The sequence below is a fragment of the Panulirus ornatus genome, chromosome 8, assembly GCF_036320965.1.
Source record: "Panulirus ornatus isolate Po-2019 chromosome 8, ASM3632096v1, whole genome shotgun sequence".
In the NCBI taxonomy this organism is placed as follows: domain Eukaryota; kingdom Metazoa; phylum Arthropoda; class Malacostraca; order Decapoda; family Palinuridae; genus Panulirus; species Panulirus ornatus.
Window position 1 is genome coordinate 35601286 of NC_092231.1, and position 19228 is coordinate 35620513.

Here is a 19228-nt window from a genome sequence, read left to right on the forward strand (position 1 = left end):
ACCCTAGTGAGGGTTGCCACGCATCAGGCCAGCCCCCACAATCCTAGTGAGGGCTGCTGCGCATCAGACCAGCCCTCACAGCCCTAGTGAGGGTGCCACGCTTCAGACCAGCCCTCACAATCCTAGTGAGGGCTGCCACGCCTCAGGCTAGCCCTCACAAGCCTAGTGAGGCTGCCACGCCTCAGGCCAGCCCTCAGAACCCTAGCGAGGGCTGCAACGCCTCAGGCCAGCCTTCACAACCCTAGTGAGGCCTGCCAGGCCTCAGGCCAGCCCCCACAGTCCTAGTGAGGGCTGCAACGCCTCAGACCAGCCCTCACAACCCTAGTGAGGGCTGCCACGCATGAGACCAGCTCAAACAACCCTTGTGAGGGCTGCCACGCCACAGGCCAGAACTTACAACCCTAGTGAGGGTCACGCCTCAGGCCAATCCTCACAGCCCTAGTGGGGGCTGCCATGCCTTAGGCTAGCCCTCGCAATCAAAATGAAGGCTGGCATGCCTCACGCCAGCCCTCATAACCAAATTAAGGACTTCCATGCTTCAGGCCAGCCCTCACAACTCTAGTGAGGACTGCCGCATCTCAGGCCAGCCCTCACAACCCTAGTTTATAAATACAACCCTAGACTTCGTTATTTTCCTTCATCAACATCGAGAATGAGAAGCCTTTGATGACTGAACAATCAAGCGTCGTCCAGACACAGACGACTGAGCCGTTTTACTTATACTGTTTTCCCTTAGACATCACATTACAAAGATTGGTCCCTCAAAAGCACAGCAGTTGATTAACGATAACATATCACATAGCTACAAGCATAATCGGTAACTTGACCCGAACAAAAAGATGTACCTCGCTGAATCAGCATAACTGTCGTTGATCTGTGCTGAGCACATTTTGCTAAATTTGTCATTGTGATGAGAAAAGCAATTCTACCAACGTGAGATGGACATCCCCTTCCACTTTGCTCGTCAGAGGGGCTGTGACTGGAGATCTCAGCTCAGGGACCTCAGATCGTGTGAATATTCCTCACAAGAGGTGTTTGTGGTCTCGTGGTGTCTGTGTGTACTTGTCCCATCCCACTGAATTAGTTTACTGATGATAGACAGATCAAGATACCATCCCCATCCTAGTCTACGATAATGATGAGTCGGCTCAAGTTATGTGTTAGTTTTTAAAACTCCGTCTATGTATTCACTCCATCGCCGTTCATCCTTGTCCCTGAGAGTTCTGCTGATACCTATGAAGCCTATTTCGAACCCTGAAGTGGAAGTTTTTGAATCATCTGTTCTGATTCATAAGGCATGTGAACTACCTTCGGTCGTTGCCTTGTGAACTGTGTTGGACTTAGCAACAAGGCTTGTGGATTGTGCATACCAGAAGCTGGGCCTAGCAGAGCTCACCATCTGGATGTTGTTGTTGTGAGTTTTGTGATTCACTTGTGAATTTCGTGCTTCGGTTGTGGGTTCTGTACCTTGGTTCTGAGTTTTGTGCTTCATAGGTGAATTTTTGTGTTTCGGTTGTGAGTATCGTGCTTAGATTGTGGGTTTTGTGCTTCGTTTGGGGGTTTTGTGCTTTGTTTGGGGGTTTTGTGCTTCGTTTGTGGGTTTTGTATGTTGAAGGCTCCAGTTATTGGGAACGACACGAGAACGTAGTGAGTTCCAGAGCTTCGACATGTAAGGGAAGAAGCAGGTATCAAAACGGCCCACCCTTGAGTTGCCGATAGCAACACAATAATCATGTGATGCAGCAGCTTGCCGAGTTTTGTGTGGTGGGGGTACACAAGCAACCAGCTCTCTGGAGGAAAATCCAAAATGATACCAATAGAAGAGGGAAAGTGAACCAACACTGCGGCGTAAGGCAATAGGGTCAAATTTGGAAGTTAGCCTGGGACAGTTTATAAGGCGTATCGCTTTCAACGCACCTTTGTCAAGGAAGGATACAGAGCTAGAACTACCGCGGATGAGAGAGCTACACTCCACATGGACGAATCAATCCCTTGTATAAACGGAGCAACTCCTCAGAAGAGTTGTGTTCCTGTTGTGGATTTTGTGCTTCGGCTGTGGGTTTTGTGCTTCGGTTGTGGATTTTTTGCCTCTTTTGTGAGTTTTGTGCTTCGTTTGTAGATTTTGTGCTTCGGCTGTGGGTTTTGTGCTTCGGTTGTGGGTTTAATGCTTAGTTTGTGGGATTTATGCTTCGATTGAGGGTTTTGTGCTATAGTTGTGGGTTTTGTAATTCGTTTGTGGGTTTTGTGCTTCGTTTGTGAATCTTTTGCTTCGGTTGTGGGTTTTGTGCTTCGTTTGTGGGTTTCATGCTTCGATTGAGGGTTTTGTGCTCCAGTTGTGGGTTTTGTGCTTCGATTGAGGGTTTTGTGTTATAGTTGTGGGTTTTGTGTTTCGTTTGTGGGTTTTGTGCTTCGATTGCGGGTCTTTTGCTTCGGTTGTGGGTTTTGTGCTTCGTTTGTGGGTTTCATGCTTCGATTGAGGGTTTTGTGCTCCAGTTGTGGGTTTTGTGCTTCGATTGAGGGTTTTGTGCTTCGGTTGTGGAGTGCATCGGTTGTGGGTTTTGTGTCATGGATTATCAATGCTCACTATACAAAGAGTAGACAAGCTACGTGAAGTCTCCACCATGTAGACAGTAAACAGAACACAATGCTGCTACGCGTGCCGCTAAATCACCGTCATTGATATAGTATCGACCAATACCTCTTTACTGCTGATACACTTTATGGATCAAAGAATCACGAATTGCAGACCTCTAAAAGCCCCGTTTCACGAACGCTGCCTCGAAAGAGGTGGAGTTACTTGTGTCCAACAATGGTATATAAGATTTAAGGTGGACTAATGCAGCAGAAACAAACATGAGTTCAGAGAAAGCTTTTGATTCAGTGTGTATCAAACAGGGGATGAAAGACAACGAAACTGGTTGATCTCTGCAGAACACTTACGTAAAGCCGTGTATTTCTTTCAGCGAGTCCCACACATCCTTGGCGTAGCCTCCAGTGATTTCAACGTTCATCTGGCTGTCCGGTTCGCTCAGATAGGTGAAAGGAGCTTGCTGTAAGTGGGAAGTGGGAAAGTTAGAAGCTCAGCAAGAAAAATACTGCAGTCGTGCTACTTAGAAAATGAATGATATAGCACTTACTTTGAACTTGACACTTATGATTAGAGAAGTATGTGAACACGTCAAGAGCTCTTAAAAAGTCGTTATCTTTTTCCCATTCTCTTGTCATGGCCTTCATTGGGCCATAAATATGAGATAAAAGTGGGAATTAAAAGAAAAAATCGTTCGTAGTATACTTGAAATAGAATCGTGACGTCAGTCACAGCAATAATGGACGTGTGTGCACATTCTTCCACATAGTGTCGCAATTGTGTTGGGTGTGAAGATGCTTCCGCTTATCATCCTGTTTCTACCACAAATAAACTTATGACTGTAGATAAGTTCCTCATAGACCATTAGGTTTCGTCTTTTCTATCCTTCCCATGTACTATCCTCCACCAGATATACTCGTCATAGACCATCAGATCTTCTGTTATCTGTCCTTCCCATGTACTGTCCTCCACCAGATAACCTCGTTATAAACCATTAGGACTTCTGTTATCTGACCTTCCCATGTACTGTCCTCCGGCAGATAACCTCGTCATAGACCAAGTCTTCTGTCATCTGTCCTTCCCTTGAACATTCCTGTAGCAATTAACCTTATCATAGATCATCAGGCCTTATGTCATCTGTCTCCCACATGTACTCCCATGTACACCAAACTATCGTCTGTTGCATGGAATCTTTACCTACTAACAGATGGTGTTAAGCCAGATTCCCTATTGTACATGTCAGCAAATATACATTACACTTCCTTTTACTTTCCTCATATTGACAACATAGTACTTAGAGACAGTAATCCAACATTCAAATATTACAAGCGCAATATACGTATTTTGATCCAACATCCCAATTTTGAAAGAGACGGATGCATTTATTCTGAATTTGTTCCCCTACACAGCCACTTGAAGATAAGGAAGAAAATCATTACATGGTATATTTGTTAAGCCTGGTATGAACGTATGATTGAATACCCTTCAGCATTAGATTTTTGACAGATACCATAAAAGAATACTACTTTTGGGGTGGGAATTTGACAAGAGCAAATCAAATGAACCTCATTTGTTTCATCGATCTACTTGACATATCTGCTTACATTTACTCCTAAAAATCTATAATGTGACCAGCAGGTCTACAAAATGAGCATTGATTTTACATAAACTTGAGAGAAAATGTTAAGTGCTTTATGAAAATCTGAGGATGATCATTAGCAAATTTTACACTACAAAAATAACACGCGAAATTAGTGACTATTACTAAAAGTGATATATATGTGAATATATATATATATATATATATCATACAAACCTCCAACAGCCAGGATCGAACCCGGGACCCCAGTGCAAGAGGCGGGAATGCTAACCGCTAGGCTATTGGCCTGGCTGATAGGAAATAACTACTCGAATACTATGTACTCGAATACTCTTCGAATAGTTATATCCTATTAGCCAGGCCCATAGCTTAGCGGTTAGCATTCCCGCCTCTTCCACAGGGGTCCCGGGTTCGATCCTGGCTGATGGAGATTTGTATGGTCTATGAAGGTGTGCGCTTCTATGCACTTTGTTCGTATTCATATACCTTCGCGTTGTACAGTTAGGTTCGGTAAAATGCTATCTGCTGGCTATGTGCGCCTGTTGGGAAATGACCGGTGTAGGCCCCGTTGCTCACCAACGTGAGACGAAGGGTATTCGAGTACATAGTATTCGAATAGTTATCTCCTATTAGCCAGGCCCATAGCCTAGCAGCTAGCATTCCGGCCTCTTGCACAGGGGTCCCGGGTTCGATCCTGGCTGTTGGAAGTTTGTATGTTCTATGAAGGTGCGCATTTCTATGCACTGTGTTCGTATATGTATATGTATATATATATATATATATATATATATATATATATATATTTTGCTTTGTCGCTGTCTCCCGCGTTTGCGAGGTAGCGCAAGGAAACAGACGAAAGAAATGGCACAACCCACCCCCACACACATGTATGTACATACGTCCACACACGCAAATATACATACCTACACAGCTTTCCATGGTTTACTCCAGACGCTTCACATGCCATGATTCAATCCACTGACAGCACGTCAACCCCGGTATACCACATCGATCCAATTCACTCTATTCCTTGCCCTCCTTTCACCCTCCTGCATGTTCAGGCCCCGATCACACAAAATCTTTTTCACCCCATCTTTCCACCTCCAATTTGGTCTCCCACTTCTCCTCGTTCCCTCCAACTCCGACACATATATCCTCTTGGTCAATCTTTCCTCACTCATTCTCTCCACGTGCCCAAACCATTTCAAAACACCCTCTTCTGCTCTCTCAACCACGCTCTTTTTATTTCCACACATCTCTCTTACCCTTACGTTACGTACTCGATCAAACAACCTCACACCACACATTGTCCTCAAACATCTCATTTCCAGCACATCCATCCTCCTGCGCACAACTCTATCCATAGCCCACGCCTCGCAACCATACAACATTGTTGGAACAACTATTCCTTCAAACATACCCATTTTTGCTTTCCGAGATAATGTTCTCGACTTCCACACATTCTTCAAGGCTCCCAGGATTTTCGCCCCCTCCCCCACCCTATGATCCACTTCCGCTTCCATGGTTCCATCCGCTGCCAGATCCACTCCCAGATATCTAAAGCACTTTACTTCCTCCAGTTTTTCTCCATTCAAACTTACCTCCAAATTGACTTGACCCTCAACCCTACTGTACCTAATAACCTTGCTCTTATTCACATTTACTCTTAACTTTCTTCTTTCACACACTTTACCAAATTCAGTCACCAGCTTCTGCAGTTTCTCACATGAATCAGCCACCAGCGCTGCATCATCAGCGAACAACAACTGACTCACTTCCCAAGCTCTCTCATCCCCAACAGACTTCATACTTGCCCCTCTTTTCAAAACTCTTGCATTCACCTCCCTAACAACCCCATTCATAAACAAAATAAACAACCATGGAGACATCACACACCCCTGCCGCAAACCTACATTCACTGAGAACCAATCACTTTCCTCTCTTCCTACACGTACACATGCCTTACATCCTCGATAAAAACTTTTCACTGCTTCGAACAACTTTCCTCCCACACCATATATTCTTAATACCTTCCACAGAGCATCTCTATCAACTCTATCATATACCATCTCCAGATCCATAAATGATACATACAAATCCATTTGCTTTTCTAAGTATTTCTCACATACATTCTTCAAAGCAAACACCTGATCCACACATCCTCTACCACTTCTGAAACCACACTGCTCTTCCCCAATCTGATGCTCTGTACATGCCTTCACCCTCTCAATCAATACCCTCCCATATAATTTACCAGGAATACTCAACAAACTTATACCTCTGTAATTTGAGCACTCACTCTTATCCCCTTTGCCTTTGTACAATGGCACTATGCACGCATTCCGCCAATCCTCAGGCACCTCACCATGAGTCATACATACATTAAATAACCTTACCAACCAGTCAATAATACAGTCACCCCCTTTTTTAATAAATTCCACTGCAATACCATCCAAACCTGCTGCCTTGCCGGCTTTCATCTTCCGCAAAGCTTTTACTACCTCTTCTCTGTTTACCAAATCATTTTCCCTAACCCTCTCACTTTGCACATCACCTCGACCAAAACACCCTATATCTGATACTCTATCATCAAACACATTCAACATACCTTCAAAATACTCACTCCATCTCCTTCTCACATCACCACTACTTGTTATCACCTCCCCATTTGCGCCCTTCACTGAAGTTCCCATTTGCTCCCTTGTCTTACGCACTTTATTTACCTCCTTCCAGAACATCTTTTTATTCTCCCTAAAATTCAATGATACTCTCTCACCCCACCTCTCATTTGCCCTCTTTTTCACCTCTTGGACCCTTCTCTTGACCTCCTGTCTCTTTCTTTTATGCATCTCCCACTCAATTGCATTTTTTCCAAGCAAAAATCGTCCAAATGCCTCTCTCTTCTCTTTCACTAATAATCTTACTTCTTCATCCCACCACTCACTACCCTTTCTAATCAACCCGCCTCCCACTCTTCTTATGCCACAAGCATCTTTTGCGCAATCCATCACTGATTCCCTAAATACATCCCATTCCTCCCCCACTCCCCTTACTTTCATTGTTCTCACCTTTTTCCATTCTTTACTATATATATATATATATATATATATATATATATATATATATATATATATATATATATATATATATATATATATATATATATATATATATATATATATATATATATATATATATATATATTAGAAAGGATCACAAATTTGCGGGTGATCAAGTATATTCATATGAGTCCACGGGAAAAATGAAACACGATAAGTTCCCAAGTGCACTTTCGTGTAATAATCACATCATCAGGGGAGATACGAGAAACATAAGTCAGCTGACATACAAAGAAGAGACTTAGCTAGGACGCCATTTGGTAAACACGTGATTGTCCAAGACAGACAACGAGCGTATCATAAACTTATGTGGACAAGAAAGGGAATTGTTTACAGATTTTATCAACAATAACGCTATCCAATTTGTGTAGACCTTCGCTAATATTAAGGTTATAATTTTTTGTGTATTTGATGATAGAAGATTCGATGATATTTCTCGTGGTAATAGAGTTAGAGTTAATAACTGAGATGGCATTACTCCTGTCAGTACAAAGATTGTAGTTTTTAACGTGATTAAGCAAGGCATTTGATTTTTGTCCTGTTCTTATACTATATTCATTTTGCTTAACTCTAATAGAAAGATCCTTACCAGTCTGCCCAACATTAAACGTATCATAATTTCTACATGGCACTTTATAGATGCATCCAGGAGAATTTTCTGGTGAGTTCCAGATTGCGATATTCCTTAAAATATTATTGTTGCTGAGGGCAATATTTACATAAAGGGTTTAAGCAACATGGGAAGTAAAGTAAAATCATTATTAAAAGGGAGAACTGAAAGATTCTTGGTGTCAATGGGAGGTTTGGGTTCAACTCTATGAAATTATCTCTTTGCTAACTTTAGGGATTTACCAATGAAATATCTAGGGCACTTTAACTTAGATCCGATAGAATATATTTTCTCAAACTCATCAACAATAAGCTCTGGACTGCAAACACTTAATGCCCTAAGGAACATAGATTGAAATGATGATAATTCAACTCTTTCATGTTGAAATGAGCAATAATGAATATATGAGTATACAATGGTAGGTTTTCTGCATATGCTAAGCTTAAACTTGTTTCGTTGCCTATGGATTATGCAGTCTAAGAATGGAAACATATAATTATTTTCATTTTCTACAGTAAATTTGATGGAAGGTACTAAACTGTTAAGTAAGGGGAGATATGTTTGTAAATTCTCATTTGTTGGCCAAGCACAAAGAACGTCATCTACAAACCTAAACCAAATTGCATTAGAAAGTAACATATCCTCAAGTAATTTTGTTTCAAAAAATTCCATATAAAAATCACTTAGTACAGGTGAAATTTTTGAGCATAATATTCTCCACTGAATTGAAATACAGTCTTTTATACACAGTTTCATCATTTCAATAAAAACAATTTGAAACAGGTAAATGAATGTCATCCAAAACATGAAATGAATATTCTAAAAGGTCATCAACTGGAACTTTTATGAACAGTGAGGAAACATCAAAGCTAACAAGTTTGAAATCAAAACTGACATTGATATAGTTAAGCTTGTTAACTACATATACATTGTTCATGATATTAAAATTTGATGTCTAACCCACTAAAGGGCTTAATAAAGAAACTAACCATTTTGACAAATTATATATGATGGAGCCTACTGAACTCACTATAGGACTTGCTGGAAAATTTTGTTTATGTTTTTTGATAATTCCATACATATACGCAATGACGGGGACAAAGATGATGAACTTTTCATGAGAGAATCATTACCTTTCAATAACAGCTTCAGTTCTTTATTGTAATGGGAATTAACTGCTGCCAGGGGATCTATACTGAGTTTAGAATATGTTGTGTCATCATTTAAAAGATCATTCAATTTAGATAAATGATTACTTTTGTCTATAATCACAACAGTGTTAGCCTTATCTGCTTTAGTAATATGCATATCATTGTCTTTTTTTTAAGTTTCAATTGCTCTTATAACTCTTTTAGGGCAATTTGGAACCACTGGTTTTAACAAACTGGCATACACTAAATCCTTACAGATATAAATTTCATTATAATCAATTTAGGTCCTTCCATCAAATTCACTATAGAAAATGAAAATAATGGTATGTTACCATTTTTAGACAGCATGATCCACAGGCAAGGAAACAAGTTTAAGTTTAGCATATACACCTACCAATGTATGCTCATATATTCATCATTACTCATCTCAACATGACAGAGTTGAATTATCATCATTTCAATCTATGTTCCTTAGAGCATTACGTATTTGCAGTCCAGAGTTTATTGATGGTGAGTTTGAGAAGATATATTCTGTTGAAGCTAAGTTAAAGTACCGTAGACCTTTCATTGATAAATCCCATAAGTTAGCAAATAAATCCTTTTATAGAGTTGAACCCAAACCTCCCAGTGACACCAAGAATCTTTTAGTTATCCATATTAATGATAATTTTACTTTACTTCCCTTGCTGCTTAAATCGTTTAATGTAGATGTTGCCTTCAGCAAAAATGATACTATGAAAAATATCTTAATCAGGAACTCACTAGAAAATTCTCCTGGATGCATCTATAAGTGTCATTGTAGAAATTGTGATAAGTTTTATGTTGGGCAGACTGGTAAGGATCTTTCTATTAGACTTAAGCAACATAAGTATCGTATTAAAACAGGACAAGAATCAAATGCCTTGTTTAATCACTTTAAAAGCTACGATCATTGTACTCACTGGAGTAATGCTATCTCAGTTATTAACTCTAACTCCAGTACCACGAGAAATATCATTGAATCTTCTATTATATGTGTCAGAGGTGGAGGGAACAAGGCGAAGCGGAAGACCAAGTTGGAGATGGAAGAATGGAGTAAATAAGATTTTGAGCGATCGGGGCCTGAACATACTGTAGGGTGAGAGGAGTGCAAGGAACAGAATGAATTGGAACGATGTGGTATACTGGGGTCGACGTGCTGTCAATGAACTGAACCAGGGCATGTGAAACGTCTGAGGTAAACCATAGAAAGTTCCGTGGAACGTATATGTGGATAGGGAGCTGTGGTTTCGGTGCATTACACATGGCCCTACCTCGCTGAAGGAGGGGGTCGCGATTCTGTTTCCTGTAGGGCAGAGTAACATCAGAAATAAATGAAGGCAAGCAAGTATGAATATGTACATGTTTATATATGGGCATGTCTGTGTACGTGTATGTATGTGTATGTATATGTGTACATGTTGACATGTATGTGCACATTTATGTATATGGTTGGGGTGGTGTGCGAAGTGAGAGAGTCAGGGACTCTGGTTGGTGAACAGAGAAGAGATAGTGAAAGCTTAGTGGAAGATGAAATCCGGCAAGGCGGCGGGTCTAAATGGTATTGCGGTGGAATTTATTAAAAATGGGTGTGACTGTGTTGTCGACTAGTTGATGAGGATATTCAGTGTATGTAGGAATCATAGTGAAGTGACTGAGGATTGGCGGAATGTATGCATAGTGCCATTGTACAAAGGCAAAGGGAATAAGGTGAGTGTTCAAATTACAGAGGTATAAATTTGTTGAGTATTCCTGGGAAATTATATGAAAGGGTATTGATTGGGAGGTTGAAGGTATGTACCTAGCATCAGACTTGGGAAGAGCAGTGTCGTTTCAGAAATGGTAGAGGATGTGTGGATCAAGTGTTTGCTTTGAAGAATGTATGTGAGAAATACTTAGAAAAACAGATGGATTTGTATGTAGCTTTTATGGCTCTGGAGAAGGCATATGATAGAGTTGATAGAGATGCTCTGTGGAAAGTATTAAGAGTATATGGTGTGGGAAGTAAGTTGCTAGAAGCAGTGAAAAGTTTTTATCGAGGATATACGGTATGTGACGAGTAGGAAAAGAGGAAAGTGATTGGTTCCCTTTAAATGTCGGTTTGCGGCAGGGTTGCATGATGTCTTTGGTTGCTTGATTTGTTTGTGGATGGCTTATTAAGGAGGTAAATGCAAGAGTTTTGAAAAGAGGGGCAAGTATGCAGTCTGTTGTGGATGAGAAAGCTTGGGAAGTGAGTCAGTTGTTATTTTCTGAGGTTACAGCGCTGGTGGCTGATTCAGATGAGAAACTACAGAAGCTGGTGACTGAGTTTGGTAAAGTTTGTGAAAGAAGTAAGCTGAGAGTAAATGTGAATAAGAGCAAGGTTATTAGGTTCAATAGAGTTGAGGGACAAGTAGATTGGGAGGTAAGTCTGAATGGAGAAAAACTGGAGTAAATGAAGTGTTTTGGATATCTGGGAGCGGATTTGGCAGCGGATAGGACCATTGAAGTGGAAGTGAGTTACAGGGTTTGGGAGAGGGCGAAGGTTCTAGGAACGTTGAAGAATGTGTGTGGAAGGCGAGAACGTTATCTCGTAGAGCAAAAATGGGAATGTTTGAAGGAAGAGTGGTTCCAACAATATTATATGGTTGTGAGGCATTGGTTATAGGTAGGGTTGTGCGGAGGAGGGTGGATGTGTTGAAAATGAGATGTTTGAGGACAATACGTGGTGTGAGGTAGTTTGATCGAGTAAGTAATGAAAGGGTAAGAGAGATGTGTGGTAATAAAAAGAGAGTGGTTGAGAAGCAAAGAAGTGTAAATTTAAATGGTTTGGTCACAAAGGAGAGAATGAGTAGGAAAAATTGACCCCAAAAAAATATACGTGTCAGAGGTGGAGGGAACGAGGGGAAGTGGGGGACCAAATTGGACCCTTTGGGAAGGATGGAGCGAAAAAGATTTCGAGCAAACGGGGGGGCCCGAACATACAGGAGGGGGAAAGGGTGCAAGGAAAGAAAGAATTTTGGAAAGATGTGGTATACCGGGGGGCGACGTGCTGTCCAAAGGAATTTAAAGGGCATTAACGGCTGGGGTAAACCATGGGAAAATTTTGTTTGGCGGATATGGGAAAGGGAAAAAGTGGTTTCGGTGCTTTTCAATGGCCCTAAGGCTGAAAGGGGGGGTGGCCGTTCTTTTCCTTTGGGGGAATTAAAACCCCCGGGGAAGGGGGTTTAATTTCATGTTTTTGGGGGGGGCGGCGGGAAAGGATGAAGGACAGGGTTTAAATGTATGTGCCCTTTATGTATAATTTTGGGTTTTTTGGTGTGGAAAGTTTAAAGATCAGGGTTTTTTTTTGGTTAAAAGGAAAAGGTGTTTAAAAATTTTAAATAAATGGCGGGGGGGTTTGGGCCGGGGGTTTTTTTAAAAAAGGGGGTTACCTTTTGTCCACTGTTTAAGGGGATACAGGAAAAGGGAAAAATAAAATGAAAAAGAAAAAAAAAAAAAATATGTTTAAAAAATTTTAAATATAAATTTTTATATTTAAATTTTATATGTGCCCAAAACCATTCAAAACACCCTTTTCTGCTCCCCAAAACCACCCTTTTTTTATTTCCACACATCTCTTTACCCAACGTTCCCAACCGATCAAACCCCTCACACCACACATTGCCCCTCAAACATCTCATTTCCAGCACATCCAACCCCTGCCACAACTCTATCCATAGCCACGCCTCGCAACCAACACATTTTTGGGAACCACTTTTCCCCTTCAAACATACCCATTTTTGCTTTCCGAGATAATTTTCCGACTTCCACAATCTTCAAGGCCCCCCAGAATTTTCGCCCCCTCCCCCACCCAAATGATCCACTTCCGTTTTCCATGGTTCCACCGCTCCAGATCCACTCCCAGAATCTAAAACACTTCACTTCCTCCAGTTTTTCCCATTCAAACTCACCTCCCTTGACTTGACCCTCAAAACCCTACTGTACCTAAAACCTTTTCTCTTTTCACATTTACCTTAACTTCTTCTTTCCCCCACACTTTACCAAAATCATCACCGCTTCTGCAGTTTCTCACATGAATCACACCAGCGCTGTATCATAGCGAACAACAACTGACCACTTTTCCCCAAACTCTCTCATCCCCCCAAAAGACTCATACTTCCCCCTTTCCAAAACCTTGCATTACCTCCCTAACAACCCCACCATAAAAAATAAACAACCATGGAGACATCACACACCCCTGCCGCAAACCTAATTCAGAGAACCAATCACTTTCCTCTCTTCCTACACTACACATGCCTTACTCCTCGATAAAAAAAATTTCACTGCTTCTAACAAATTCCTCCCACCCCCAAAAAATTTTTAATACCTCCCCCCAGACACCTTCCCCAACTCATCAATGCCTTTTCCCCAAACCAAAATGCTACATACAAATCCATTTCTTTTTTAATATTTTTCCCCAAAACATTCTTCAAACAAACACCTGATCCACACATCACTACCACTTTTGAAACCACCTGCCTTCCCCAAACTATGCTCTGAATGCCTTCACCCTCTCAATCAATCCCCCCATATAATTTACCAGAATACTCACAAACTTATACCTCGAAATTTTAGCACCACTCTTATCCCCTTTGCCTTTTTACAATGGCACTATGCACCATCCGCCCAAACCTCAGGCACCCACCATGACAAAATACATTTAAAAAACCTTAACAACCATCAACAAACATCACCCCCTTTTTTTTAAATTCCACGCAAAACCATCCAAACCTGCGCCTTGCCGGGTTTCATCTTCCCCCAAAGCTTTTACTACCCCTTTTCCCTTTTTTCCAATATTTCCCTAACCCTCTTTACTTTGCACACCACCTCGAACAAAACCCATACTCCCCTCTATCACAAACACATTCAACAAACCTTCAAAATATCACCCTCTCCTTTTCACATCACCACTATTGTTATCAAACCCCCCCATTTTCGCCCTTCACTGAATTCCCATTTGCTCCCCTTTTTCTTACCACTTTTTTTTACCTCCTTCCAAACATCTTTTTTATTCTCCCTAAAATTTTTTAACTCTCTCACCCCAAATCTCATTTTGCCCCTTTTTTCACCTCTTTCACCTTTTCTCTGACCTCCTGCTCTTTCTTTTTTAAAATCCCCACTCAAAAGCATTTTTTTTTTTTCCCCCAAAAATCGTCCAAATGCTCTCTCTTTTTCTTTCACTAAAACTCTTACTTTCTTTTTACCCACCACCCACCCTTTTTAAAACAAACCACCCCCCACTCTTTCCCCCATGGCACAAGCATCTTTTTCGCAATCCATCACTGATTCCCAAAAACATCCCATTCCTCCCCCCCCATCCCCCTTACTTCCCTTGTTCTCACCTTTTTCCATTCTGTACCAGTCCTCCTGGTACTCCTCACACAGTCTCCTTTCCAACTCACTTACTCAAACCCCCTCTCACCCCAACATTCACTCTCTTTTTTCTAAAACCCCAACAAACCTTCCCCTTTAGCCTCCACAAGATAATGACAGACCCCTCCAGTGCACCCTCACACTTAACATCCAAAAGTCTCTTTTTTCGCACGCCTGTCAATTAACACGAACCCAAATAACGCTCCTGCCACTCCCTACTTACAAAGTAAATTTTTAAATTTTCCCTTTTTTAAAAAACCAGTATTCCCAATCATCAGCCTTTTTCAGCACATAAATCTACAAGCTCTTCACCATTTCCAACAAAAACACTGAAAAAAACCCCATCCACTTAAATCACCTTTGCTTCAAATCACCCATCATAACCCGGTCTCGTGCATCAAAACCACTAACAAAATCATTCAGCGCCCCAAAACCTTGCCTTCAGATTTTTTTTCTTCTCATCCCCGGTGCATAGCCAAAATCACCACCTCTCTCCATCAACTTTCAGTTTCCCCTATTAATCGAGAATTTACTTTTTTAATTTCACACATATCCCCAACTCCTTTTTTCAGGAGTATTGCTACCCTTCCCCTTTTCCCTCCACTAACCCCTGACTTTACCCCCCAGACATTCCCAAACCCACCTTCCCCTTTTCCCCCTTGAGCTTCGTTTCACTCAGAGCCAAAACATCCAGGTCCTTTCCTAAACATACAACCATCTCTCCTTTTTTCACATTTTGGTTACATCCACACACATTTGGGCCCCCATCTGAGCTTCGGGGAGGAGAGCACTCCCCGCTACTCCTTCTTCTGTTTCCCTTTTTAGAAATTTAAAACAAGGAGGGGAGGTTTTTCGGGCCCCCCCCCCCCCCCCGTCCCCTCTAGTCGCTTTCTACGACACGCGAGGAATCGGGGGAAGTTTTCTTTAAACCCCCCCACCCCCAGGGAAATATAATTTTAAAAAATTAAATAAAAAAACAACACACACAACACATAATACGCACAATACACACACACACCACAACATATAATACATATGAAAAATGTAAAAAAACAATTTAAAAAAATTTAAAATTTTACATAATAAATAAAAAAATTAATAATTTTAAAACCGGCAGGACAAAGGTTTAATTTTGCATGTAATTCAATAAAAAAGGGGGGGCAAAGTTTACTTTTAATTTTATTTAAAGAATTATGACTATGGGGAAACCCCAATTCTCTTTCAACCATTTTAAAAAAAATAAATATCTAAATTAAATATAATTTTATATTCTTAAATTTATAATGGGAAGGGGAAAATTATAGGGGGGGGGCCCATTCAACATCCCCTTTGGGGAAAGCCGTGTGGCCAAAAAGTAGAGCAGTTGGGTCAAAGTGGAGATTGCCCAAACCACAGCCCCTTTTCCCACCCGGGCCCCAAAACTTTTCCCTGGGGTTTACCCCAGACGCTTACAGCCCTGTTTAATCCATGACATAAAGAACCCGTATACCACATCGTCCAATTTACTCTATTCCTGCCCCCCTTACCCTCTGCATGTCCCGGCCCCCTCACTCAAAATCTTTTTTATCCATCTTTTCCCCCCAAATTTGGGCTCCCCCACTTCTCCTCGTTTCCCCCCACCCCGCCCTATATCCTCTTGTCAATCTTTCCTCCCATTCTCTCCATGTGCCCCCAAAACCCTTTAAAAACACCCCTTCTGCCTTTTTCCAACCCCTCTTTTTATTTCCAAAACATCCTCTTCCCTAAAACTTACTCCCCTCAAACCCCCTCACACCCACAATTGGCCTCAAACATCTCATTTCCCAATCCACCCTCCTCCGACAACTCATCAACCCCCGCCCCGCAACAAAAAAATTGTTGGGGAACCCACATTCCCTTTAAAAATACCCTTTTTTTCTTTCCGAGATAAGTTCTCGCTTCCCCACATTCTTCAAGCCCCAGATTTTTTCCCCCCCCCCCCACCCTATGATTCACTTCCCTTCCATGGTTATCCCCTGCCCAATCCACCCCCAGAATCTAAAACACTTACTTCCTCCAGTTTTTTCCATTCAAATTTACCTCCAATTGACTTGCCCTAACCCCTACTGTACAAAAAACCCTGCCCTTATTCACTTTACCTTAACTTTCTTCTTTCACACACTTTACCAAATCATCACCCTTCCTTTTTTCTCACGAATCAGCACCAGCGCTGTATCATCAGCAACAAAACTGACCACTCCCGCCCCACCCCAAAACAGAAAAAAAGCATTACCCCCCAAACAACCCATCCATAAAAAAATTAAACACCAGGAGACACCACCCCCGCCCAAACCACTTTCAGAGAACCAATCACTTCCTCTTTTCCTACACGTACACATGCCTTACATCCTCGATAAAAACTTTTCACTGCTTCTAACAACTTTCCTCCCACACCATATATTCTTAATACCTTCCACAGAGCATCTCTATCATCTCTATCATATGCCTTCTCCAGATCCATAAATGCTACATACAAATCCATTTGCTTTTCTAAGTATTTCTCACATACATTCTTCAAAGCAAACACCTGATCCACACATCCTCTACCACTTCTGAAACCACACTGCTCTTCCCCAATCTGATGCTCTGTACATGCCTTCACCCTCTCAATCAATACCCTCCCATATAATTTACCAGGAATACTCAACAAACTTATACCTCTGTAATTTGAGCACTCACTCTTATCCCCTTTGCCTTTGTACAATGGCACTATGCACGCATTCCGCCAATCCTCAGGCACCTCACCATGAGTCATACATACATTAAATAACCTTACCAACCAGTCAACAATACAGTCACCCCCTTTTTTAATAAATTCCACTGCAATACCATCCAAACCTGCTGCCTTGCCGGCTTTCATCTTCCGCAGGGCTTTCACTAACTCTTCTCTGTTTACCAAATCATTTTCCCTAACCCTCTCACTTTGCACACCACCTCGACCAAAACACCCTATATCTGCCACTCTATCATCAAACACATTCAACAAACCTTCAAAATACTCACTCCATCTCCTTCTCACATCACCACTACTTGTTATCACCTCCCCATTTGCGCCCTTCACTGAAGTTCCCATTTGCTCCCTTGTCTTACGCACTTTATTTACCTCCTTCCAGAACATCTTTTTATTCTCCCTAAAATTTAATGATACTCTCTCACCCAACTCTCATTTGCCCTTTTTTTCACCTCTTGCACCTTTCTCTTGACCTCCTGTCTCTTTCTTTTATACATCTCCCACTCAATTGCATTTTTTCCCTGCAAAAATCGTCCAAATGCCTCTCTCTTCTCTTTCACTAATACTCTTACTTCTTCATCCCACCACTCACTACCCTTTCTAATCAACCAACCTCCCACTCTTCTCATGCCACAAGCATCTTTTGCGCAATCCATCACTGATTCCCTAAATACATCCCATTCCTCCCCCACTCCCCTTACTTCCATTGTTCTCACCTTTTTCCATTCTGTACTCAGTCTCTCCTGGTACTTCCTCACACAGGTCTCCTTCCCAAGCTCACTTACTCTCACCACCCTCTTCACCCCAACATTCACTCTTCTTTTCTGAAAACCCATACAAATCTTCACCTTAGCCTCCACAAGATAATGATCAGACATCCCTCCAGTTGCACCTCTCAGCACATTAACATCCAAAAGTCTCTCTTTCGCACGCCTGTCAATTAACACGTAATCCAATAACGCTCTCTGGCCATCTCTCCTACTTACATAAGTATACTTATGTATATCTCGCTTTTTAAACCAGGTATTCCCAATCATCAGTCCTTTTTCAGCACATAAATCTACAAGCTCTTCACCATTTCCATTTACAACACTGAACACCCCATGTATATCAATTATTCCCTCAACTGCCACATTACTCACCTTTGCATTCAAATCACCCATCACTATAACCCGGTCTCGTGCATCAAAACCACTAACACACTCATTCAGCTGCTCCCAAAACACTTGCCTCTCATGATCTTTCTTCTCATGCCCGGGTGCATATGCACCAATAATCACCCACCTCTCTCCATCAACTTTCAGTTTTACCCATATTAATCGAGAATTTACTTTCTTACATTCTATCACATACTCCCACAACTCCTGTCTCAGGAGTATTGCTACTCCTTCCCTTGCTCTTGTCCTCTCACTAACCCCTGACTTTACTCCCCAGACATTCCCAAACCACTCTTCCCCTTTACCCTTGAGCTTCGTTTCACTCAGAGCCAAAACATCCAGGTTCCTTTCCTCAAACATACTACCTATCTCTCCTTTTTTCACATCTTGGTTACATCCACACACATTTAGGCACCCCACTCTGAGCCTTCGAGGAGGATGAGCACTCCCCGCGTGACTCCTTCTTCTGTTTCCCATTTTAGAAAGTTAATACAAGGAGGGGAGGATTTCTGGCCCCCCGCTCCCGTCCCCTCTAGTCGCTTTCTACGACACGCGAGGAATACGTGGGAAGTATTCTTTCACCCCTATCCCCAGGGATAATATACATATATATATACATATACACATACACACACATACACATACATACGCACATATACACACACACACACATACATATATATACATATGAAAAATGTAAGAAACAATTTAGAAAACTGAAACTTCTAGCTTGAAATGAATGAAAAAATGAATGTCACATAATGGTTCAACCTCTGACTATGGAAAAAGGAAATGTATAATTTATTTACGCAAACGTCAATAGCAGTTCTCATCAATTTAACC

The 19228-nt window shown here is 41.5% G+C and overlaps 1 protein-coding gene across 1 annotated transcript in view; it reads right to left on the reverse strand.

Annotated features, from left to right (window-relative positions):
- Positions 1-19228, reverse strand: part of LOC139749710 (glutamate receptor ionotropic, kainate 3-like) — a 190658-nt gene that overhangs the window by 101394 nt on the left and 70036 nt on the right. Inside the window, exon 5 of the mRNA XM_071663864.1 lies at positions 2941-3050. Within this exon, the coding sequence (XP_071519965.1) occupies positions 2941-3050 (110 nt within the window). The remainder of the gene's footprint in view (positions 1-2940; positions 3051-19228) is intronic.